Genomic DNA, 24,822 nt, shown 5'->3' with positions numbered 1-24,822 from the left:
TCCTTCCTTCCTTCCTTCCTTCCTTCCTTGTGTTCTTAACCACTGAGCCACATCCCCAGCCCTTTTTTTGTATTTTATTATTTAGAGACAGGGTCTCACCAAGTTGCTTGCTTTTGTATTGTGCATTTACCACACTATTCAAACTGTGTGCCTAAAAACTAGCAATTTTATTATATATAAATGGTACTGTAACAGTTGTTAAATGTACTGTTTGGTTGGGGTTGGGGGCTTTTGTTTGCTTTGTGCTCCTGGAGGTTGAACCCAGGTATTATCTGCCTCTGAGGACATCCCCAGCCCTTTTTATTTTTTATTTTGAGACAAATGTCTTGCTAAGTTGCTGAGCCTGGCTCTGAACTTTCCATCCTCCTACCTGAGCCTCCCAAGTCCCTGGGATTACAGGCATGGGCCCCCATGTCTAACAGCATCTTTTCTTGATGCCTTTGTTATGGTTCAGATAGTTAATGAATCTCTTCTTGTTTGGGTACTGTTTTCTAGAAACTAATTAGGACTGCCAAAGACAGAAGCTACTATATTTTATTTTATTTTTAATGGGAATCTCACCCAGAATAAGATATTATTTTCCCCTTCCATTGTCTATCTCAGGTACAGACATGAAGTCTGAGCATAAATTTTCAAATTAATTTCTCATGTCCATATTGGGAGTTCAGGGTAAGTATAGGGAATGTCTCTGAATAGGAAAATCTCTCTCCCTCACCCTCTCTCCCTCTCCTTTACTCTTCCATTGTGATTGAAGCTATCATTTTTTAGTTTAGCTTCAGTTTAAAGACTAAAATTTTCTGGATATGCAGGCATATACTAAATAATCAGTATGGAATTTTGTGCTCTTGCATAAGCTTCTGTTTTACAAGTATGTACGTAGATCACTTACCAGATTCAAGTCACTAATTATTTTAGGGCTATGATTAAAAACTCTTAAGAGGATTCATAAGTGTGGTCATCTTTAGTCATGGCCCTTTCCCTCTATATTAAATTCCTGAAGCCAGGGATTTTTGGAGATACCTGTTAACTCCGAGGAGGCAGAAATCTATACCTGGGTTCTGTAGCCAGTGTTGGGAGACACTTCAGACAGTAATGGGCTCAGCCATCTTTATCTGAACTGTTAAGAAATACTGCTTCAGTGGCCCTTATTTTAATAGAAAAGTAGTGCCTGTATCATTTTTCCTTGTTGAATGAATTGCTTTTCAGGCACTAGGAATTTATTTATACCAGCCTTACGTTTTATAGCCAACTGTAGGCAATCATTTCACTCCATCATGGTTATAGCCAAGTCCTCTACTACAGAGGAATTTGAAACATATCAGCTTTGGAATATATACAATACACCTTTCTTATAAGTGAGGCAATAAGTTGGAGAGCAGAGGATTCAGGGAGATTAGAATGACATCAGTGATACCTTCAGATGAAATGTGGGCTTTAATATCAAGCCAAAATAGAGCATGATCAAGTCCAAAAATATGTGTCCTACCCTAAAATCTATACATAAAATTTACCTTTAAATAAAATAGATAGTAGGCATTCATTTCAGTCTTTTTCTTTAACATCCAAGAATAGCTCTGTGAATTTTTTGTTTTCTTAGATAAAAACAATGTGTGTGAAGTATTTGTTCAGTGAAGACCCTGCTAAAACTTTTTGTAATGCAGTAATTGACCTTCTCACCTTGGAGTTTATGTATCTCTAGCTCATTGAACTTTCTGTTTTATCTTTCCATATTACAGTGAGAGAGTATACATTTGATGTAATAAAATATCCATGGGGGTGGTACATGTAGGAGTGCCTTCCTCATCTGCCACTGACATTTAACCACTGGAATGTGGGGGTAAGGAAGGCAGTCTTGGGGCTTGAAATAGCAGCCACAATCCACATTTGAGCAGCATACTAGGAGCTTTATTTTATTTTTATTGCTTCTTTTTTGGGGGGGCACCAAGGATTGTACTCAGGGGTCCTTAACTACTGAGCCACATCCCCAGTATGCATGCATGCATGTCTGTTTGTCTTTCTTTCTTTCTTCCTTTCTTGTTATGCTAGGAATTGAACCCAGGGTCTTGTGCATGTGAGGCAAGCACTCTACCAACTGAGCTATATTCCCAGCCCTAGTTATTTATTTTGAGATAATGTCACACTAAGTTTCTTAGGGTCTTACAGAGTTGTGATGCTGGCTTTGAACTTACAGTCCTCCGGCCTCAGCCTCTGAAATTGTTGAGATTGCAGTTATGCACCATCACACTGGGCCTTGGGAGCTTTAGAAACAAACCAGAGTGCTGGATGTGGTGGTACATGCCTGTAATCCCAGTGGTTTGGGAGGTCTGAGGTCAGAGGAGTGTGAGTTCAAAGCCAACCTCAGCAACTTAGTGAAGCCCTAAAAAATTCAGCAAGACCCTGTCTGTAAATAAAATATAAAAAGGGCTGGGGTTTTATAGCTCAATGGTTAAGCATCTCCTTTAATCCTGAGTACCAAAGAAAAAATAAATAGACCAGAATCTACAATTTATATTTAGAATTCTACAGTGAGCATACTAACAGTAGTATGGAAAAAGTATCATATACTTTAGGCCAATTTTTTCCAGAGGAACAGTAACTAAGTAACTTATTCAATGTCCACACATTTATGGAGTTCCTACAGAGTGGCAAAAACAGGAAGATACTAAATTTTGAAATGCTGGATTAAAAATAGAATCAGTGCCAGGCCTGTAATCCCAGTAGCTCTGGAGGTTGAGACAGGAGTATCTCAAGTTCAGAGCCAGCCTCAGCAACAGCAAAGTGCTAAGCAACCCAGTGAGACCCTGTCTCTAAATAAAATACAAAATAGGGCTGGGGATGTGGATCAGTGGTCAAGTGCCCCTGAGCTCAATTCCTGATACCAAAACAAACAAACAAACAATCAAAACAGTATTAAGAGAAACAAGTGGTCAGGCACAGCCGTGCATACTTGCTATGCCAGCAATTTAAGAGACTGAGGCAGGAGGATTGCAAGTTTGAGGCTGGCCTGGGCAACTTAGACCCTGTCTCAAAATAAAAAAGGCTGGAGATATAGTTTAGGAGCAAAGCACCCTGAGTTAAAAGTAAAAAATAAAAAAGAGTGAAAATAAGTATTAGAGCCAGGATTTTGGTTCAGAATTAGTTAACACTCTGACAGATTTTTTGCCAAAACCTCACAGAAATCCAGCTGATTACAAACAGTGTTCTCCCCGAAATACAAGCAGCAGTTTTCCTTTTCCCCAATTGCTGAATAGCCTACTTGGAAAGAGGAGTGGGGGTGGTGTCTAAACAAACTGAGGAAAATTACCCTATGCTTAACAAAGGGGGCAATGCAGTTTCTAAATGTCAGCCTCCCTCAAGTAATACTCAGTATTACCATGTAAGTGCTCTTAACTTGTGATGTATGGAAAGTGCAAGAATACACAAGTAAAAAAAAAGTTAGTTTTTTTTCCTTGTGGAAATTAATTAAATTTCTGCACTTATTTTGTCTCAGCCTGTGTTGTCATATAAAAAGTCTTCTTGGAGTCTGAGGATATGGCTCAGTGGTAAAGCCCTTGCCTACCAACCTCAAGGCCTTGGGTTCAATCCCCGGTACTGCCAAAAAAAAAAAAGTTTCTAAAAAGTCTTCTTGGGCTGGCATGTAGCTCAGTGGTAGCATGCGTGAAGCCCTGGGTTCCATCCCTAGCCAGGGGAGAAAGGCGGAGAGTCTTCTGTTTCCTGTATGCCTGTGACCCCTCTGAAAACATTCAGCCTCTTCTTCCAAAGGAGGAAGTCCCTGCAGGGTGTTAACCAGACTTCCTGCAGGCTGAGTACAGCCTGACCTTGATTAGCCTCACTTCCTTCAGTGCCCCTGCTTCTGCACTCTTCCTGTACCCAACTCTGCCACATGTCAGAACTCCTCTGTTTCCCAGACATGCTGTTGGTGTTTAGTTCATGTGACAAGGTCTTTGCACATACTCTTTCCTCTGCCAGGAATACTTTCCCTTCAACACACTCTTCTGTGTGGCCAAGTTTTCAAGAAGATACCAGACTATTCTTGGTGAAGCCTTTCCTCATTGTCTCAGAAGTAGTCATTCATTCTTCTAGGTTTTCATAATCCTTCATGATTCTGTAATATCCTATGTAATAATTGTGTTCCTCTCTAAAATGATATACTAAAGGTCTGGGTGGGAGACATATTAATCTCTTTATTCAGTACAGTGCTTGTACAGATAGTCACTCATTAAATGATGGACTGATGGGTGGGTGAATGGATGGAAGGAAGGAGGAAATGAACCCAAGGATAGACACACTAGACACACCAGAGCTAAGAGCTTGACATACCTCATAAACATTTAATTTGCTGACAGAGGGAATTGGGGACTTGATTTTTCATGATTTCTGGGTAAAGCAGCCATTTAATTTAGTATCCAAACTGGGCCAGTTTTGCAGGTTGCAAGAGGAGTTAGCTGTGAACAGTTACAGCAAGACTCCAGTTGTAAATCAGGAAGATCTCAGACAAATGATCACCCTCCTAGGCTATCATTGTTGTTAGGAGAATAACAATAGTTTGGCCAAGATAACAGGGTACCTGGCAAAAAGTCACTTATGTTATTTTACTGTCTGCAACTTCAGTGGCATGTGACCCCAGTCCTCTGTTTGTGTGGTTTATATGGCACAGCTCTCACAGGCTCCTAGTACCAGTTCCCATTTCTGTTAATAATGTGCAACTTTCTCATGGAGACAGTTTGAGGCAGACTTTTGTCTCAGAATAGAACATTGCTGAGGAAACCTGCTTAATGACCTTTCTGAAGTCTAACCTTTCTTCCAATGTTACCTTCCTTCTTACATTAACTCTAGAGCCTTGTATTAAAATTTATTCCATAATATTTTTTAATGAATCTGTTTGCTATCCAAGAAGAAGCCCTGTATGTATGTTCAAACCTTCTATTCTCTACTAAATCCTCTTTTTAAGTTATGCTTCTTGGCCTGACTTGTTAAAATCACTTTTGGGTTCTTGGCCTTCACTGTCTGTGTACACCTTTTTTTTTTTTTTAAAAATTATAGGACAGTGCCTTGTAACATTTGATGTTGTCTTATTTCACTTTTCTTGTGTTTTGTTTCATTTTCTCAGTGGTACAGGCAAAAGAAAAGAATCTAAATATACCCATCATTCATTTAACTTCAGCTAGCTATTCTAAAAGTAGCTATTCATTTGGATACAGTGGTGCATGCCTGTAATCCCAGCAACCCAGGAGGCTGTGACAGGAGGATTGCAAGTTCCTGCAAGACCCTAAGTAACTTAGCAAGAGTCTTTCTCGAAATAAAAAAGAGGCTGGGATGTAGTTCAGTGTTAAAGTACTCTTGGATTAAATCTCCAATACCAAAAAATAAATAAAATAAGCCATCTGCTTGAAAATTCTAAGATCCTATGACGCGATTATTTTAAATAGAAGACTAATAGTGACAGATATCAACCATAAATCCCCAACCTATATCCTAAAAAGTAATGTAAGCACAGTAAAATGCCTGTAAATAACAGACTATCACATAAGAATGTAAGAAGCTTAAAACATTACTTTCTGATCACCAGTAATTTATATGGTTGTTGAGAAATGATTGCTTTGTGTGCAATCAATATCTCTAACCTCCAGCCACACTAGAAATCCTAGTACCCTTTGACAACTCTTGCTTCTGAAACTGTCTCCGCGTGATTCTTATGTTCACCAGTTATATTAACTGGTATATGTAAAAACTGATATGTGTAACTTGAGACTTCTCTATGTGATTTTGTTAAAAATGTAGTATTGAGCATCACACAGTAAAACACGCCTATAATCTGAGTGATTCAGGAGGTTGAGGCAGGAAGATGGCAAGTTCAAGGCCAGCCTTGGTAACTTAGCAAGACCCTGTCTCAAAAAATAAAAAGAACTGTTGGTGCATGCCTGTAATCCCAGCAACTCAGGAGGCTGAGGCAGGAGGATTGCGAATTCAAAGCCAGCCTCAGCAACCTAGCAAGGCACTAAGCAACTCAGTGAGACCCTGTCTCTAAATAAAATACAATATAGGGCTGGGGATGTGGCTCAGTGATTGAGTGCCCCTGAGTTCAATCCCTGGTACCAAAAAATGAAATAAAATAAAAAGGACTGGGAATGTAGCCCTATGGTGGCATAGTGCTCCTGGGTTCAATCCTCAGTACTGCAAAACAAAACAAAATGTGTATTGAGGCATTACAGAGCCACACCCTGAGCTACACCCCCAGCCCTAATACTTAGAGGGTTTTATTTTTTGTTTTTGTTTGTTTTTTTTGTTGTTGTTGTTATTGTTGTTTGTTTGTTTTTAGAGGAGGGAAAGTTTATTTGGTGCTCACAGTTCCAAATGTCTCAGTCCATAGATAGCTAACTCCATTGCTCTGGGCCTGAAGTGAGGCAGAGCATCATGGTGGAAGGTTATGGAGGAGAAAAACAACTTGGGACATGACAGTCAGAAAGCAGAGAGCTAGGATTGAGTTTTGAATTACCTTTTTCCTACATAAATGATAGGAAATTTTTCCTAAATTGAGATATGAGTGTTCTTTGAAGTTTGAGTACTAAGAAAGAACAGGAAAACATTGCCACTGACTGATAAGCCTGAATTTACTGAACATTTATTATAATTCTGATTCCTTGCTTGTTACTTATATATCTCAGTAGAATCTTACACATCATGTGCTACATAATTATTCGTGGGTTGATTTTTTAAAATCTTTGCTGTTTTAGAATGAGGAAGGTAACTAATATTTAGTAAATAATTGTGACTGTCCTGACAGATTGGTGTTAACCCTGAGGACCAGAGAGGTGGAATAATCTGCTCAAAGTTATTTGAAGGGATAAGTGGCAGACCCAGATGTGAACCATGATCTGTCTAATGTTAACACATTCTTTTTTTCTGTCTGATGTTAATGCCTTTTTTTTTTCTTTAAAGAAAGATGCTCTGTACCTATGATCATTGGTTCCAACCTATAGAATAAATCACCTTCTAAAAAGTAGTGCACACCTGTAATCTCAGCTACTGAGGAGGCTGAAGCAAGAAGATTTCAAGTCTGGGGTCAGCCTTAGCAATTTAGCAACACTCTATCTCCAGAAAGGGAGAGGTAAGGTAGGTACCTCCTGTTAGACAGGAGGGAATGCAGCTCAGTGGAGAACGCTTGCCTAGCATGCATGAAGCCCTGGGTTTAATCCTCAGTATCAAAAACGAAATAAGTAATTTTTAATTATTTTATAATGAGTGCCCCCCCCACAGGATTAAAAGCACTTGGCATGAAATTTTGAGTGTCTCTGTCCATGAGATTTAAATGCCAGCTTCTAACAGGAGGTACCTACCTTACCTCAAACCAAATAAGGAGAGGGAGCCCCAAGCAGAAAACTACACGTGCTGAATGTAAGCCTCACATTCCCCACATACACCCTTTTTTTGTTGTTGTTATTTCAGGTTTTAGTGCCAAAAGGAAGAAGAAAGTGGCAGAGATATATCAGGCTCTGAACAGTGATCCCACTGACGTGGCTGCCCTCAGACGCATGGCTATCAGTGAAGGAGGTCTCCTGACTGATGAGATCAGACGAAAAGTGTGGCCCAAGCTCCTCAATGTCAATACGAGTGACCCACCTCCTATATCAGGTAATGGGGTAAGGGCCCAGGAGGGGAGCTTGTCCGGGAGGTGGGGAGAAAATAATACTGGGATCCTTGATTTTTATGATCAACCAAGAATAGATGAGTAAATCAAAAACATTTTAGGAAATCCTTGAGCCCACTCTGAAAATAAGTTCAGACTGATGAGTAGAGTCTTATTCAAAACTGGAATCAAGCCAGTCAAGGTCACACATATCTATAATCCCAGCTATTGGGGGGGTTAAGGCAGAAGGATCACAAATTATAGGCCAGCCTGGGCATCTTATCGAGGCTCTGTCTCAAAACAGAAAGGGATGGGGATGTAACTCAGTGGTAAAGCGACTCTGAGTTAAATTCCTAGTACCAAAAAAAAAAAAAAAAAGGCATTGCTATATTCATACTGTCAGTTCTGGGATGGAATTCTTCTGTCAGATTCCAGACTTCCCATGTCTCCTGATAAGATGGAATCAGTGTGTGGAAATTTACACAGCTTCCTCTCATACTTTTGATTTAGGTTGCAAAGGAAATCTGTGCTTCTTATAGCACTTGTTGTGGCTTGAGGGAAATGGTACCCTTGTGTATATAATAGCAAGAAAATACTGCTGTATTCTTGAACTAGTTGGACTTACCAACCAACTGACCACAAGTTCTGTCTCCTGTTTGCAGTATCCTAGTTTTAGAATTTCAGGGCTGAGGGGTGTCAGGTTCATCTTTGTCTGAGTTTACTCCTTTCTGAACAGCTCAGGATGCCTTAGATCTTATAGATGTTGGAATTTTTTTCATTGGTTTATGACTTCCACATTCATAATTTTATTCAGTACTTTTAGTAATCTGAAAGGTGCAAATCAAAGGGAATATCATCATTTTGCACACATGGGCTATTCTCTAGTGATGCTCAGTGGCAGCCTGCACAGACCCAGGCCTCCTGACTTTTCTGGTGCTGTCGCCACCCCACTGTGGACAGTCTGTTCATGACTTGCATTAAACAGCATGTGTTTGTCCATACATGATGATATATGCCTATAATCCCAGCCAGCGACTCAGGAAGCTGAGGCAGGAGGATCACAAGTTCAAGGCCAGTCTCAGAATTTAAGGCCCTAAACCACTTATTGAGACCCTGACTCAAAACTCAAAATAAAAATGACTGGGAATGTAGCTTAGCAGTAAAGCAGTCCTAGGTTAATCCCCAGTACCAAAAAACAAAAACAAAAAAAGAAACACTCCAGCATGCATTTAATACTGAGTAGGGATTCCCTTCCACATGTATCTGGAGTTGTATACTTTTCAGGAAAAAGCTGCATTGTATCCACCAGGGCTTTGATGTTATTCCAGAACGTTTTGCTCCTTATATGACTTCCCAGACATTCCTGCAGTAACACGTTCTTTTTCCAATAGGAAAGGACCTACGTCAGATAAGCAAGGACTACCAACAAGTGCTGCTGGACGTCAGGCGGTCTTTACGGCGGTTCCCTCCTGGTGAGACGCTCTTCCTTCCTTTGGAAGTCTTTCTGCTCTGTTGCACTTCCCTCTTGTGTTGGTGCTTGCCAGTCTTGAGGACTTTCCATCCCAGCCCACAGAGGCCCAACATGTAGGACCCTGCTTCTCAAGCATTTGGGGTACTTTCAGTCTGCTGAGTCATTCTTTTGATGACTAGGCCACCATCAGGCCTTCTTTGTGAAAGCCTAAACCTGACATATTTCTTGGCCTGGAGGTGGTAATGAGAGAAGAAGAATTTTTTTTGGTCTTTTTTTTTTTTCTTCATACCACAGACTGATGGTAGAGCCATCAGTCTGGCTTTAGAGAGCAAATTGTCTTAAATTGGATACTAATAAGAACTGTTAATATCATCATCTAACTAGATTTTTAAACATACTTGTATTAGGTCCCTTGGACTAGAGGGGAGGCCATTCCCTTCATGTTCATAGAATCTATTCTTAAAATTGCCTCCCTTGGCTGGGGCTATAGCTCAGTTGGTAGAGTGCTTGCTTTGCATGCATAAGGCCATAGTTTCGATTTCCAGTACCACCAAAAAAAAAAATGCCTCCCGCTTCTCAGGAAGAAAGAGAGGGTTCCTTGTCATTTCCATTTTCACAAGGAAGGAAACTGGACGACAAACCTTATATATATGACCTATTTCTCTTCCTCTAATTACTCCACTTGGAAGTCCCTGGAGAGAGGAGAGCTGCTGAAGGGAACTAGAGCCTCTAACCCTGTTTTTCACTCATTTGAAACCAAGCTCTAGCTTGGATTTATCTGTTAGGGTCTTCTTTCCTGCTTGTATCCATGTTCCCTAGAGAGGCCCTTGTGACTCCCTTGTAGCCAGTAGCCTGCCAACTTTGGTTTTCTTGTTGTTGTTATTGTTTTCCTGTACTGGAGTTTAAACCCCAGGGTACTCTACCACCAAGCTGCATCCCCAGCCCTTTATTTATTTATTTATTTTTTAAATTTTGAGACCGGGTCTTGCCATGTTGCCAAGGCTGACCTCAAACTTGTGATCCTCCTGCCTTAACCTTCCAAGTAGCTGGGATTACAGGTGTGTGCCACGGTGCCCAGCTCTAACTTGGTTTTGTTTTGTTTTATAATTGTAGATTGACACCATGCTTTTATTTTGTTTATTTTTGTATGCAGTGCTAAGGACGGAACCCAGTGCTTCACACATGCTAGGCAAGTGCTCTGCCATGGAGCTACAGCATCAGCCCTTGGACTTGGTTTTGATAAGATTTGTACCCATGATCCAGTCCCTTTTTCCTACCTCCTAGTCCAAATGAGACCTCTCCGAGCGGAAGGCTCCCCTTGCCTCCCCTAGTAAACTGCTTTCCCTCCGAGCCCTCTGTTCCTCTTCCATTGTGTCACTTCAGTCTGTGCTGCTCTGGCAGGCTGAACTTTTGTCGTGGCTTTGTGGTATTTTCCATTCGTTTTCCGCTGGGCTTGGCTGAACGCTCTTCACTTTGGAAATTCAAATAGGGTTTAGTTTTGACTCTTAACTGCTTTCATTATTTTACCTATCCATAGTTCTTGGTTTATTTCTTTTTTGTTGTTGTTGTTTTATTGTTTGAAATATGACTTTTTTTTGAGACGTGGTGGAGGAAATGTGGGCATGAGGTAAGCTTTGCTGTCACCTTGCACCTTTTGTTCAGTGGGATCTGAGCCCTTAAGTGAGCTGTTTTCTCCCATATCGGTTTTTAACAGTGAAAGTTAAGCTGCTACTATATTTATAACTCAAACTTCGGGAATTCAAAATTAGCATCCTTGCCTGTGAGCTTATGTTTTAGTTTTAGATGGACATAATACCTTTATTTTTATGTGGTGCTAAGGATCGAACCAAGTGCCTCACGCATGCTAGGTGAGCGCCCTACCACTTGAGCCACAGCCCCAGCCTGTGAGCATCTTACACCTGAGTTGTGCTCTTGTGTTCCACATTGTTCTGTCAAGCTTTGTCAGAGTGAACCTTTATGAGCAGCAGACTGCTGTCCAGCTTCAGACAGAGTCTCTTACCCATGTCAATGGTCACAGCCTGTACGGCTGTCCGCATGCAGCTCTCAGGACATTTTTGCTTGTTTTTCCTATGGCTTTTTCAAGTTGGCTTAGGTGCAGTTGTCCTCTGATCATGCTTCCTGCTGAGCTTTATCTTAAGTTCACAGACTAGCCAGGGTTGGATTTTCTGGGAAGTTTTCAGCAGAACTAGATCAAAGATTGTGATAGCTTTCTGACTATGGCCCACTTTAGTCTCCTTGGCTTTGGTGGCATTCAGCTCCCTTAGCTGAGCCTTGAGGTCTAGCTGGATTCATCTCTTGCTCCTGAACTGCCCGAGAGATGCAGGACGCAAACCTACTGGGCTTCTCACCTTTGGGCTGTAGTCTTGCCATTCCCGCTGAGCACAGCCCTCCCCTTGCTGCTGGCTTAGGGGGACAGTTCAGCACTCTTAACATTAAACACCCAGATGAGTGAGGAGCTTGCTGACCACTGCGGACTGGGTTCATCCTCTGAAAGAGCTCTGGAGACAGGCGCCCCCGTTTCTAAATGTATTTTCGGGTGGAGGAGATCAGTCTTCCCTGGAATATTGATTTAGTTTAGAGGGGAACATGCAGCTTTTTCAATTTTTAATTTATAATTTCATTCCAAAAAGTTGCAAAAGTAGGACAAAGAATTCTCCAGATACCTTTTACCCAGATTTCCTTATGTGTTTTACCACATTTGTTTTATTAACTCTTTGCTATTCTTTTCTTCTTTATACATAGAAATGAATTTTTTTCTGAACTATTATTTAAGAGTACAGTGGGATCCTAATTAGAAAAAGTTATACTCCATGTATAATATGTCGGAATACACTTTATTGTCATGTTCTCTAAAAGAACAAATAAAAAATAAATAAATTTTTTAAAATTAATATTAAAAAAAAGAAGCTGGCCAGGCACAATGTAGCAAGCCTATAATCCCAGCAACTCAGTGAGACTCTGTCTCTAAATAAAATATTAAAAAGGCCTGGGGATAGAGTTCAGTGGTCAAGTGCCCCTGAGTTCAATCCCGGGTACCAAAAAAAAAAAGCCAGGCACCATGGTGCATGCCTGTAATCCCAGCAGCTGGGGAAACTGAGGCAGGAAGGTCATGAGTTCAAAGCTAGAGTCAGCAAAAATGAGGCACTAGGCAACTCAGTGAGACCCTGTCTCTAAATAAAATACAAAATAGGGCTGCGGATGCAGCTCAGTGGTCGAGTGCCCCTTGAGTTCAGTCCCCCATATCAAAAAAAAAAAAAATTCATCGTAAACATGGTTCCTCTTTAACCAAACTATTTCAGGAATGTAGTTCTAAAATTAAGGTTCTCACCAAATCAGTGGCAACATTGAAAAATACTGTTATCTAATCCAGTCTAATTTTTGAGATTTCACCATCTCACCACTTATCCTTTATAGGAAGAGGAAATACAAATTCACCCATTTCCCATTCAGCCATCATCTCTTTAGCCTTTTTTTTCAGGGAGGAAGTACAGGGATTGAACTCAGGGGCACCCGACCACTGAGCCACATCCCCAGCCCCTTTTGGTATTTTATTTAAAGACAGGGTCTCACCAAGTTGCTTAGCACTTTTCTTTTACTGAGGCTGACTTTGAACTTGCTGTCCTCCTATCTTAGCCTCCTGAGCTGCTGGGGTTAGAGGCATGTGCTACTGCACCTGGCTTCTTCAGCCTCTCTTAATCTGTAGCAGTTCCTTTGTATTTTATAACAGCCTAGTTATCCTGCTCAGTTTTCTTTACTTTGACTTTGCCTGGTGTTTCCTCATTGTGAGATCAGGCTTATGCACCTGATAGGAGTTCCACCCATGTGCCACAGAGCTCCTGTCAGCACATCATATCAAGAGGTGTATGCCATCCCACCATCCCTTGTGGAGGATAGTAACTCCAATTTGGTTAAGTTGGTGTCTTCAGGTTCCCCCTGTATGTTGAAGGTGTGGCTCTTTTCTGTGTGTCAACTTGATAGATGTTACCAACTTGTTTTATTTTTTTTAAGAGAGAGGGAGAGAGAGAGAGAATTTTAATATTTATTTTTTAGTTTTCGGCGGACACAACATCTTTGTTTGTATGTGGTGCTGAGGATCGAACCCGGGCCACACGCATGCCAGGCGAGCGCACTACCGCTTGAGCCACATCCCCAGCCCCCCAACTTGTTTTAAATCCATTTTCTTTTATTGGACACTTTCTCTGAAAAATCCATTGCTGGCCTTCTTCCTAATCTCCCTGTTACTGGGCTGCTTGCTGTTTTCAAACGTACCTCCTCTCCACAGGCATGCCAGATGAACAGAGAGAGGGGCTCCAGGAAGAGCTCATTGACATCATCCTCCTCATCTTGGAGCGCAACCCTCAGCTGCACTACTACCAGGGCTACCATGACATAGTGATTACGTTTCTGCTGGTGGTAGGCGAGAGGCTGGCAACATCCCTGGTAGAAAAATTGTCTACCCACCACCTCAGGTACGCCTGCAGAGGGATATAACATGAGGGTGTCACTCCTTAGTCCTTTTTTTCTTCCTTTGGGCACTGGGGATTGAACCCAGGGGTGCTTTGCCACTGAGCCACATCCCCAACTCCCTTTGTCATTTTCTTTTCAGTTTTTTCAGCGGTCACAGCCTCCAGCCATGATATCTAAGTGCTTGATCCGACTAAGCTCATTGAATTGTCTCACTCTAGGGACTTCATGGATCCCACAATGGACAACACCAGGCACATTTTAAACTACCTGATGCCCATCATAGACCAGGTGAACCCAGAGCTCCATGACTTCATGCAGAGGTACGCGATGCCGCCTTCATGTGTGTACCACCCGTCTTGCCTTTGCTCTCCTGGCTCTTGTTTCTTCTTCACAGATATTTTTCCGTTTCCTCATATATTAGGTTGATTCATGTTGGTTGTCCCTTCCAGTCACCAGCAATCTGGATGATTCGGTTCTTTACATAGTCTTAGAGCCCTTTTTCGGGTACTGGAATGCAAGGGGGAGACGACCCCTGGCTTGAGGAATTCACATCTGGTAGGGAGGAGGGGTGGCATCAGTTTACCAACTTAGACTTGCTCCAAGATGAAGTACGAGTTCTTGGAGATTGAGATAAAAGGACAAGGCCATCCATGAGTGATTTTATTTCCCAAGTTCCAAGGAGAAGAAAATTTTCTGTGCAGATATCAAAATTGTCTCAGAAAGAAAATCACAATATAGTTCTCTGCAAACACCTCCTTATTCCAATAGTTGACATCTGTTGAGCATTAGAAGAGCGCTTGGTGAGATACAGCAGGCAGCATGCTGTTGTGGTATGAGTGTCATGCTGCAATTTTTTGAGGAGAAAATGCTAAGTTCTCAGGTAGCTGGATTTAAAAAAAAAAAAAAAAAGTGTATTTCCCAAATGCTTGGCCCTGAGAGAGGGAAGGGGTGACATAACAGAGAACCTAACATTTGGATTTCCTTTGCTCCTAGTGCTGAGGTGGGGACCATCTTTGCCCTCAGCTGGCTCATCACCTGGTTTGGGCACGTCCTGTCTGACTTCAGGCACGTTGTGCGGTTATATGATTTCTTCCTGGCCTGCCATCCGCTGATGCCCATTTACTTTGCAGCTGTGGTAGGTACCCACCATAGGCAGCAGCCAGGCTCTCCGCCACCCACCCTAGGTTGACCATCTTCCCTGCAGGGGTCTGGTGATCATGAAAACATGCAAGAGATGGCATTTCCTAGGCAGGTGTCCCTCTTCTGTGCAGTGTAAATGGGGGTGTTATGAAAAACAGAAAATTACAGAGATTTCTATCCTGTAAGACTCTCTGAACCTTTGAAGTGCCAGTGTGCAGTGTGAATTGTCATTGTTCTGCTGATGCCTTCTGGAACTATGTTCACCTGATGAACCTCATAGGGAAGCAGTCTGCACAGCAGCTGCCAAAGGAGAGAGCTGGCCTCGGGCTATAGAAGCGAGGTGGCTGGTGATAGTGGTGAGGGCTGCACTTACTAGAAGGTAACGCACACCTGTAACCCCGATAAGTCAGGGGCTGACGCAGCAGGATCACAAGTTTGAGGCTAGTGGGAACAACTTAGCAAGATTCTGTCTCAAAATAAAGTTAAAATTTTTTTTAAAAAAGGGATAGGGGGGCTGGGGCAGAGTACTTGCCTAGCATGCGTGAGGCACTGGGTTCTATCTTCAGCACCACATAAAAATAAAAAACAAATAAAATAAAGGCATTGTGTCTGTCTACAACTACAAAATTAAAAAAAAAAAAAGATAGGGATGTAACTCAGTGGTAGAGCACCCCTGAGTTCAATCCCTTGTATGGGGGGTGGGGGAAGCACAGGCCTGAGTAATTTGTAGAGGTGGGGACCCAGGAAGTTCTTCACAGATCCCTTCAACAGCAGTGGATTTGTGGGCCAGCGGTAAGAAGGAAGATGTTTAAAGGGAACGAGACGATTCCTTCTACGATTTTGAACCATTTCTTTGCTGAAGCTCCAAGAATCTTCCCATGATCCCTCTCCTTTTCTTCTTAAAAGAATCGCCTTCATTTCTTTCAAGACTCTGAGAGACACTTGAGCAGACAAATGTGCCTGGAAGGACTTACTTTAATTTGTCAGTCTTTCACGTCATGAGTGGCAGTGCGCTCCTAGCAGGAAGGCCCAGCCCAGCTGTGGAATAGCACTGAAAGAATGTGCCTCCTTCCTTCCTGGATGGATACAAGAGCTTGCTGAGCAGCTGGGCTGGGCTCTGTTTCCGGTTTGAACTCATCTCTATAGAGACTGAGAGGCAGCTGGCCACGGCCCTGTGTGTCTGGTCCATGATGCAAAGTCTTTCTTCCCACAGATTGTGTTGTATCGTGAGCAGGAAGTTCTGGACTGTGACTGTGACATGGCCTCGGTCCACCATTTGTTGTCCCAGATCCCTCAGGACCTGCCCTATGAGACGCTGATCAGCAGAGCAGGGGACCTCTTTGTTCAGTTTCCCCCTTCAGAACTCGCACGGGAGGCTGCTGCCCAGCAGCAGGCTGAGAGGTGAGCAGAGCGAGGCACTAGTAGAGTTGGGGCAGCTGTAAAGGGCAGAGGCAGGGGAGACTGTGGGGTGAGGACAGGGCAAGACAGTGGCCAGAGCCATTCCAGCCGAATCCCCTTAGACTTCTCGGGTCTTTATCCAAAAGAACTTTCTGGCTCTACCGCTCCTCTTCTTCTTCCTTCATACCAGTCCTTATTTCTGCCTCCTTCCTCTGCAGAACTGCAGCCTCTACCTTCAAAGACTTTGAGCTGGCATCAGCCCAACAGAGGCCGGATATGGTGCTGCGGCAGCGGTTTCGAGGACTTCTGCGACCTGAGACTCGAACAAAAGATGTTCTGACCAAACCAAGGACCAACCGCTTTGTGAAACTGGCAGTGATGGGGCTGACGGTGGCCCTGGGAGCAGCTGCTCTAGCAGTGGTGAAAAGTGCCCTGGAATGGGCCCCCAAGTTCCAGCTGCAGCTCTTCCCCTGAAGCCCGAGCCACTTCCTCTCACAGTGCTCCCGGTCTCGCCCTTTCCCAGAAGGACTGAGAAGATGGAATTTCCTTGATTAAAACGGTTTCTGTCGAGGGTGTTCTGTTCCTGCCACCCTCGCCTGCCACGTTTGCCATGGCTTTGGAGGCCAGTCACAGAGCAAGCCTGACCTGCGGTGTCTTCCACGGACCTGAGAGTGTCTCTGCCACCTCCCCTCATGTTGGTGGAAGTGGGTTCTTTTGTTCCCAGCCATCCTGAGAACCTCAGGGCCTGGGCTTCCCTGGCTACTGGGGGACGTCCTGGCTACCCAATAGAAAGTAAGCCAGACCCCAGAATGCCCTCCTTGCAGCTCCTGGGGTTCTGTCCACTTCAGATAGACGAGGAAAGAGGCCTGCTGCTGAAGGAGTGGGGTCTTGGATGAAAGTGAGGGGCAGAGGATTCTCGAGTGGGAGCCCTTTTAAAAGCAGCTCCATTAGCTGGTCAGAAATCAGACACGAATGAGGTGACTGGTGAAATCCTACCTATTTTCAGCCCAGAAATCACGTGGGTACTTCCAGTCCAGCAGGAAAGAATATTACCTAGACTGGTTTGCCTGCCTTTTTATTTCTTCCTGTTCTCTTCTACAAGCCACATGACATTACTTATAAAAGACACTTTTATTACTATTTTTAGAATTATATACTCCTAACATGTAAAGTACTTTCACTTTAAAAAGAATCGTTCCTTCATGGAAAAAAATAGTTCTCATCAGAAGGATGAGCTTGTACAACCCTGAAGTTTACTTTCTACTCAACTGCGTAACATTTCACTTCAGCCAGAGCTGCCGTTTGTGGAGAGCCCCCCACTTCCAACCCACTTTGCTTCCTTCCTGTTCCCCACAGACCAGCCTTCCACTCCCAGGGAGGCGCCCACTCGCATCGTCTGGGCTTGATATAGCAGAGCCCCTGGTCTCTGCCTAGTGGGAAATGGTGGAAACTTGATGGTACCAGAAAGGGACAAACTGTAGCATGAAGAGCATGGCAGGGCCCAGAGCAGCCAGTCCCGCCCCAGGCTTCTCGGAGGGCCCCCAGGCCTTGGGAAGAAGGGGGATCCCACAGTCGTCCTGGGCAGCTTTCTGTGAGTGAAGCCAGGTTTGTACATTAACTCGAGCTTGGGGGGGGGGGGGGGAGTGCCTTTTGCTGCTTTAAAAATTGGAGTGCATTGTGTGGAGCAGCTGTGTACTTTTATTTTCCTGGGCTCTCCCAGCTGGTGATTTCATTAAGTGAACGGGTCAGAAGCACTCCGCCCTCCTGCATGCCCATGATGTGCAGGGTGGGTGGTCAGCAGGCTTCCTGCCAGCATGCTGGAGAGTTCTGAGTTACACTGAGCACTTTAACCAAAACATCTTAAAGCATGGTGAGTCGTGCACAGCAGGAGGCACGTAGGGTGAATGTGCAGCAGATGGATTAATCTAGAAAGCGGTGGGATCATTAGGACAAATGAAAATTCTTCCAGGATCCAGAGGTGACAAGAGATGGCAAATATTCCATCTTCTCCTGTGCCAAGTTTGTCCTCTTGCCATCTTTTCAAATGGCAACAGCTCTGTGCCTCTAGCCGCAGCACGCAAACCTGTTTGTAAACCCAGCGATGGCAAGAGGTGGAGGAGCTGCTGACGACCCAAGGCCACAACTCTGGATCCCAGGAAGCAAGCGATGTTTGCCTGTGCTGTGGCCTAAGGAGAAAGTGTGCACTGCAGCTTTGCTCACACCAGGATTCTCCCTAGCCACTGAGGAGAAAGCATTATCTATTTACCTTCAGGTGACTTATTTATTCTGTAAAGAATATGTGTAAATATTTTGTACAGAGAGCCCTGTATGAAATAAACAGCCATATGTGGTTACTAATTATGTCTGTCATTTGTCCACACCCTCCTAGGCTATCCTTGAGCTACACCCCAGCCCTTTTTACTTTTGGGAACAAGACCTCAAAACTGTAGTCCTCCTGCCTCAGCCTCCATGCCTGACTCTTCAGCAGAATTTTGAAAACTGGAGAGTTGAAGAAAGGGTGTGTGTGGTGTAAGTTATTTGGTCTTTGTGCAGGTTCCTGACCCAGGGTTCCTGCAACCCTTGGAATTGCCAAGGAGTGGATGATTCAGGAATGTCTGTCATTTTTAATAAACTCACCTTAGTTCATGCTAACCAGGTGACTTAAGTGAGACTCCTAAATGGCCTCATGCAGGGCTGGTCACTGGAAACACCAAGTGATTACATTGACCTAGGGGTTGGAGGGGGGAGATCTATGAAAAATCAAATGAGGTTCTGTGAGTTGCCCGGCCGGTGAGTATGTGGATATGCAGGGGTCGTGACTGCACATGACTGCAGGGACATGGAGGCTCACCCCGCATCTTGTTCTGGTCACCTCCTCTAGCTGCAGGTCACTGAGTCCAGTGTTCCCTGTGAACATTAGTGAGCCCAAGGGGGAGAAGTCATGGAATTCCCAAATTCATATCTGGCCAGGCAGAAGTGGGGGTCACTGGGCTGAGCCCTCTAACTGTGAGACCTGATGCGAACTCCAAAGAGCAGGAGAACTGGTTACTGGACACCTAATTGGCTTCAGAAAACCCCACCCAATGTGCAAGGCCAAGGAGGGAGTAGCCAGGGCACAACAAAGCTGACCATGAAGGGTGGGGGTTGTGGGGAGGGGGAAGCCCAGGCCTGGGGCTGGGTCTGTGGAGAGAGGTCCTGGCAGTCTGAAAGGCACCTGCAGGCTGGGCTGGAGCCAGCTCTGCCTGATCCTCCCCCAGGGGTGGGGAGGCTGCCAGCCACCGCCAGCCAGAGTCAGTGACCTGCACCCACAACGGCAAGCCAAGGGCACTTACCCACCCATGTTCTCTGGTGTCTGCTCACTGCCTGGGGTCACCTTTTGCTCTGGGCATCCAGACAGGGGGCAGTGCCTATTCAAGGGCTGGAACAAACCCTTCCCCCAATATCCTCAGGCCTAGCATCTAAGCCTGGAGTCAGGCCCGGAGCAGCAGAGGCACCCGCTGCCTGCCCTCATGATCACATTTGTGGCAGAGACTCTGCTTTGGGCATTAATAACCAGCTCTCAATAGGGGATGGGTCACAGCTTGGAGGAGGAATGCACAAAATGGACGTCTCCGGACCTTGCTTTATTAATATGACCAGCAGAGTGGGTACTAATGAATATCACTAGGTCAATACTTTGCCATCTTGCCTGAGACATTAAAATTAGGATGGACAAGCTGAGACAGTGGCACACGCCCATCACCCCAGCCACTCAAGAAATTGAGGCAGGAGGATCACAAGTTCAAGGTCAGCCTCAGCAGCTAGAGATGAAGTTCAATGGCAAACTGCCCCTGGGCTAGAATCCTCAGTACCAAAAAATAAATTTAGGATGGACAACCTCACCCCTCAAGCACAGCAGCCTTATCTGTTCTGAAATCTCTGCTCCCCACCGCTGGCTCCCCACTGAGAGGTCAAGGGGGACCAGCAAGACTCCCCAGCCAGCCTCAGCCTCCCTCCCCCACCCAAAGGTCCCCCATGGCCCACTGTGTCCTTGGGCACAGAGATGCCAGCTCTGGTACAGGGTCCCAGCACTGAGTCACAGCCTCTTCTTACCACTGAAAAGGGCTGACAGATTACCTTCTTGATGTCATTCCCAGAGGCCTCAGGGACACTGGCCCGTGACACTCCCTCTCAAGGACAAGACACACACCCTTCCTGGAAAAGCATTTTAATCTGCTCATGCAGGCAACAGAGGGAGATGGTGGCGGTCAGACCCAAGGGCGTGCTCTCAGCTGGCCCGGTCTCAGCAGCTCTGAGCCTCCAACAGCAAAGGCGGAGCAAATTCACCCCAGAAAGCCAACGTGGAGGGGCGAGCTGTGGCTAGCTGTGACCTGCAGGCGAGGAGTGGGGGTGCCGGTGGCTCACAGAGCCCCTTCCAGAAGGTCTGGGCTGCAGGGACGAGGCGAGGGATGGGCCGCAAGCCCGCAGGAAGAGGATAAAGGCACTGGGCACAGGTGACCCAACAGCAGGCTCAGGTGGGGCCTCTACACCACCTGTCACAAACAGGCCATCCCCACAGGGCCTCTGCCTTGGCCAAAGCACAAAACGGTCTTGCAGCCCAGAAATCAGAGCCAAGTTCCGAGCCCAGCCCTGCCCACAACTGCCTCCGGATGTAGGGCTGGGTCCACCATCTTGGGTTCAGTGGCAGTTCTGACAGCTTGGGTGGCAAGGAATGCCATTCACACGGCAGCGGCAGCCCCCACTGGTGTCTCCGGGGCCCTAGAGGACAGAGGGAAGCGTCCTTGAAGCAGGGAGGAAGGACAGCCTGCCTGTGCTGCTCCCTCAGACCCACCTGAGCACACCTGCCACTCGGGCCCTCGTCCCCGCAGGTCCTCCTGAGCGGCCCTCCTGGCTAGGCCACCTGGTAGAGGCGGTCATGCAGGCCTTTTCTGGGCCCCACAGCTCCCCTATTACAAGAGTCGTGTCCGTCTGCCGCAGACCCAGGGTGGGAGAGGCTCGGACAGTACTGGCACATCCGGGTGGGCAGCGCTGGTGCGAGAGCAAGCAGACCCCTCCATTTCGTCAGTGTCTCCTGTGTGCCACACGAGGAGCCCCAACTCCAGTAACACCCCCAGTGAGGACAGCTGACTTCAGCAGAGAGCTCCCAGGGGATGCTCTACCTAGCAAATGCCTTTGTCATTTGATTCTGACAAGCCTGAGGCTCCAAGGTTGTCCCAGGGGAGGAAGCTGAGCCTCAGGGAAGTGCTCAGTGTGGGGGGCCAGGGAGGAGGCTGCTGGACTCCTGACTGCACTTTCCCACTGTCCTCTGCAACAGGGAGGGAGAAGGTTCCTGTAAAGGCCTGATGTTGGGCACTGGCAGCCATATACTTAGCCCCTGGGGCACCAAAGCAGCCAGAGACCGGAGGCCAGGACAAGAGTGTGGCTGGCCTCGGACAGAACTGTACTGAGGACACTGAAATCTGGATTTCACCTAATTTTCTGTTTTCTGCAGAGTGATCAGGGCTGAACCCAAGGCCTCACATATACTAGGCAAGCACCAACCACTGAGGTACTCCCCCAGCCTAGATTTCATATCTTTTTCACCTGTCATGAAATACTGTGCGCTTTCAATACTGTTTACACCATTTAAAGATGTAGCTGGGCTCAGTGGCACATGCTTATAACTCTAGTGACTCAGGAGGCTGAGGCAGGAGGATCCCAAGTTCAAGGCCAGACTCAGAAATTTAATGAGAGGCTTTAGAATTTAGTGAGACCCTGTCTCACAATAAAAAATAAAAAGGGCTGAAGATGTAGCTCAGTGGTTAAGCACCCCTGGGTTTAATCCCCAGTACCAATAAATAAATACTTTTAAAATAAAAATAAATGGGCTGGGGTTGTAGCTCAGTGGTAGAGTGCTTGCCTCCCAAGCGTGAGGCCCTGGGTTCGGTCCCCAGCACCATGTAAAAATAAACAAATAAAAAAAGAATAATAAAGATATTGTGTCCATTTTCAACTAAAAAAAATTAAAAATAAATAAATAAAAATGATTAAAAAATAAAAATGTAAAAAGCTACTGTCATGTGTAACTAATTAGAACAAATTAAAAAAAATTAAAGTGTAAAAAGCAAGGTGCAGTCGCACATACCTGTAATCCCAGCAATGCAGGAGGCTGAGGCAGGAGAATCATAAGTTCGAGGTCAGCCTCAGCAACTTAGTGAGACCCTCTCTAAACAAATAATAAGGGCTAGAGATGTAGCTTCGTGGTAAAGAGCCCCAAGGTTCAAAACCGGGTACCAAAAAAATAAAAATGGGCTGGGTATGTGCTCAATGGTAGCGCACACCTGCCTGTGTTCAGTTAAAAAAAAAAAAAAACAAACAGATGTTAAAAAACCCTCTCCTGGGCGGGGCTGGGGCTCGGTGGCAGAGCACTTGTCTAGCATGTGGGGCTTGGAACAGTCCCCAGGCTATAGTTTTCCAAGCCCCTCTCCCAGGCAAGCCCCACTCTCCCCACCCCACCCCCAAGCCTTCTGCTCCTTGGACAACTCACCCCAGGGCCCCACCGCGGGCCCTTGGTGACCCAGCAGATCTCGGTGTGGCAGACGGTGCAGCGGATCCAGTCGCACCCATCCTTCTTCTGCACCACAATATGGCACTGCGGGCAGTGCATGGCCTCGCCCTGCTGCAGCAGCACCTGGAGCAGAGGGTGAGTGGGCGGGGACTGCCGCCTGCCGCGCCCACCCCTGGAGGCTTCCAGCGCCCTCCCAGAACTTCTCTGGCCTCCTTTGTCACAGCGGTCCCCTGCCTCCACCCAGACCCTGCTCCTGCTGCTCACCACCTGACTCCGGGCCTAAGGCCCATCCCGGGATGGGAGTTGACAGAAGGGAGCTCTGCGCCTCCAGGGATCTGTGAACTCAGCTCGGAGAAGCCCCCAGAGCAGAAATCAGCCCGACCCTGGCTCACCCTCAGCATCTCCGTGGTCTGCCGGGCTGCCACGTCATTCTGAGCGCGCAAGGCCAGGTCGTCCTGATACTCCCTGCAGTTCATGCGCTCGTGGATGGCCTGCGGGGGGGGGGGGGCTGTCCAGGAGAGAGTTCCCGGGGCTTCAGACTGGAAGCACTACTTCAGCCACAACCAGAGAAGGTCCCTGGGCCTCTGTGGTTCTGACCCCACCAGAGGTCCATTGCTTGGAGACCCAGTTTGCCAAGCCTGAGTCTGAGCCTGGGCTCTGCCTGCTCATCACTTTAATGGGCAACTTTTGAAGGCATTGGGATGTGCCTGGGGAAGGATGGGGCAGGGTTGGGTGGGTCTCGGTGTCTGGCTTAGCATGGGACCAGTTAAGTGTGCGATGTAGAGTCTGAGCTGAGTTTGGGGCCAAGTTTGGGGCTCGCAAGGGTCAGGGCTCCATACGGGACCAGGATTCAGTCTGTGACTAGGGCCAAAGCTGAACTCAGCCCAGGACCAGGACGTGGTCCAGGATCAGGATCAGTACTAGGCTGTGCTGGGGCCAGTGCTGGGATTGGCCTCCCGGGTCAGGGCAGCGACATGCAGCTCCTCATCACAACTCCCAGACCAACATCGCCGCTCCCTCCCCATGGGAACAGGTGCTGATCTCTGATGCGGTCAGCCTCCACAGAACCAGGGGAGGAGGCAGCGTGGGACCACGCACCTTGCAGAGCAGGCAGTTGACGCGGAAACACACGGGGCAGGGGAACTCGTTTACATCATCCTCAAAGAAGCACCAGCCCTTGCAGTCTGGGGTCTTGCAGTGGTAGCTGAAGGCGCTGCGGTTCTCGGCAATGGAGACGCTCAGGTCCAGAAACCGCTGGTAATCCTCGGGGCTCAGGAGCTGCCAACACACCATGTCCTTGTGCTTGGGGTTCAGAATACCCGACAGATGGCCCTCTGTGCCACCAAATATCCTCCAGGAAGCCCCAGCCCATACAGTCAACCCAGTCCCGAGTACTTTTCTCCTATAACCCTTCTAGTGTTTAAAGGCTCCATGCAAGCCGGGTGCCAAGGTGCAGGCCTGCGATCTCAGCCACTCAGCAGGCTGACGCAGGATAGCAAGTTTGAGGCCAGCCTCAGCAACTCAGCAAGATAATATCTCTAAATAAATAAATAAAAAGTAAAAAGAATATCCTGCCTCAAAATAAAAAATACAGGTTGGGAATGTGGCTCAGTGGTTAAGAATCCCTGGTTTCAATCCCTGGCATCAAAGTAAATAAATAAACAATAAACCAAAAATGAAAATAAATTAAAAGGGCTAGGGATGTAATTAGATGGTGGAGTACATGTCTAGCATGCAGGAGGTCCTGGGTTCAATACCTAGTACCATGGGAAAAAAAAATAAGAAGAAGAAGCAATGATAAGGGCAATATAGTTAAATTAGTATCCTGGTACATCATACTCAAAAAAATCAATTTGGGCCAGGCATGGTGGTGCACACCTGTAATCCCAGCAACTTGGGAGGCTGAGGTAGGAGGATCACAAGTCTGAGGTCAGTCTCAGCAATTCAGTGAGGCCCTAAGCAACTTAGTAGACTCCTGTCTGAAATTAAAAAATAAAAAGGGCTGGAGATGTAGCTCAGTGGTTAAGCCCTCCTGGATTCAATTCCTGATAGTCCTCCGCAAAAAAAAAAAAAAAATTAAAAAAAAGATTCCAGTTTGGGCTGGGGAAATAACAACTCAAGGCAAGAGCACCTGCTAAGCATGTAATGAGG

At 46.0% G+C, this 24,822-nt stretch overlaps 2 protein-coding genes across 2 annotated transcripts in view; one reads left to right on the top strand and one right to left on the bottom strand.

Annotated features, from left to right (window-relative positions):
- The first annotated feature begins 6,735 nt into the window (after nt 1-6,735).
- Tbc1d20 (TBC1 domain family member 20) lies at nt 6,736-18,482 on the top strand. Its single transcript, XM_015481996.2, has 9 exons — nt 6,736-6,744; nt 7,042-7,108; nt 7,447-7,632; nt 9,019-9,099; nt 13,402-13,588; nt 13,805-13,906; nt 14,580-14,721; nt 15,940-16,127; nt 16,343-18,482. The coding sequence occupies exons 1-9, from the start codon at nt 6,736-6,738 to the stop codon at nt 16,596-16,598; spliced, it is 1,218 nt and encodes a 405-aa protein (XP_015337482.2). The 3' UTR covers nt 16,599-18,482.
- Nucleotides 18,483-20,315: 1,833 nt separating this feature from the next.
- LOC107142337 (ranBP-type and C3HC4-type zinc finger-containing protein 1) overlaps nt 20,316-24,822 on the bottom strand; it is a 10,811-nt gene continuing 6,304 nt past the window's right edge. Inside the window, exons 5-8 of the mRNA XM_048811145.1 lie at nt 23,770-23,949; nt 23,064-23,162; nt 22,651-22,794; nt 20,316-20,882 (exon numbers count right to left, since the gene is read on the bottom strand). Of these exons, the coding sequence (XP_048667102.1) occupies nt 20,802-20,882; nt 22,651-22,794; nt 23,064-23,162; nt 23,770-23,949 (504 nt within the window). The 3' untranslated portion in view covers nt 20,316-20,801. The remainder of the gene's footprint in view (nt 20,883-22,650; nt 22,795-23,063; nt 23,163-23,769; nt 23,950-24,822) is intronic.

The sequence above is a fragment of the Marmota marmota genome, unplaced genomic scaffold, assembly GCF_001458135.2.
Source record: "Marmota marmota marmota unplaced genomic scaffold, marMar, whole genome shotgun sequence".
Taxonomy (NCBI): Eukaryota; Metazoa; Chordata; class Mammalia; order Rodentia; family Sciuridae; genus Marmota; species Marmota marmota.
Note: the sequence above shows the minus strand (reverse complement) of the source record. Positions and strands in the feature narration are given on the sequence as shown.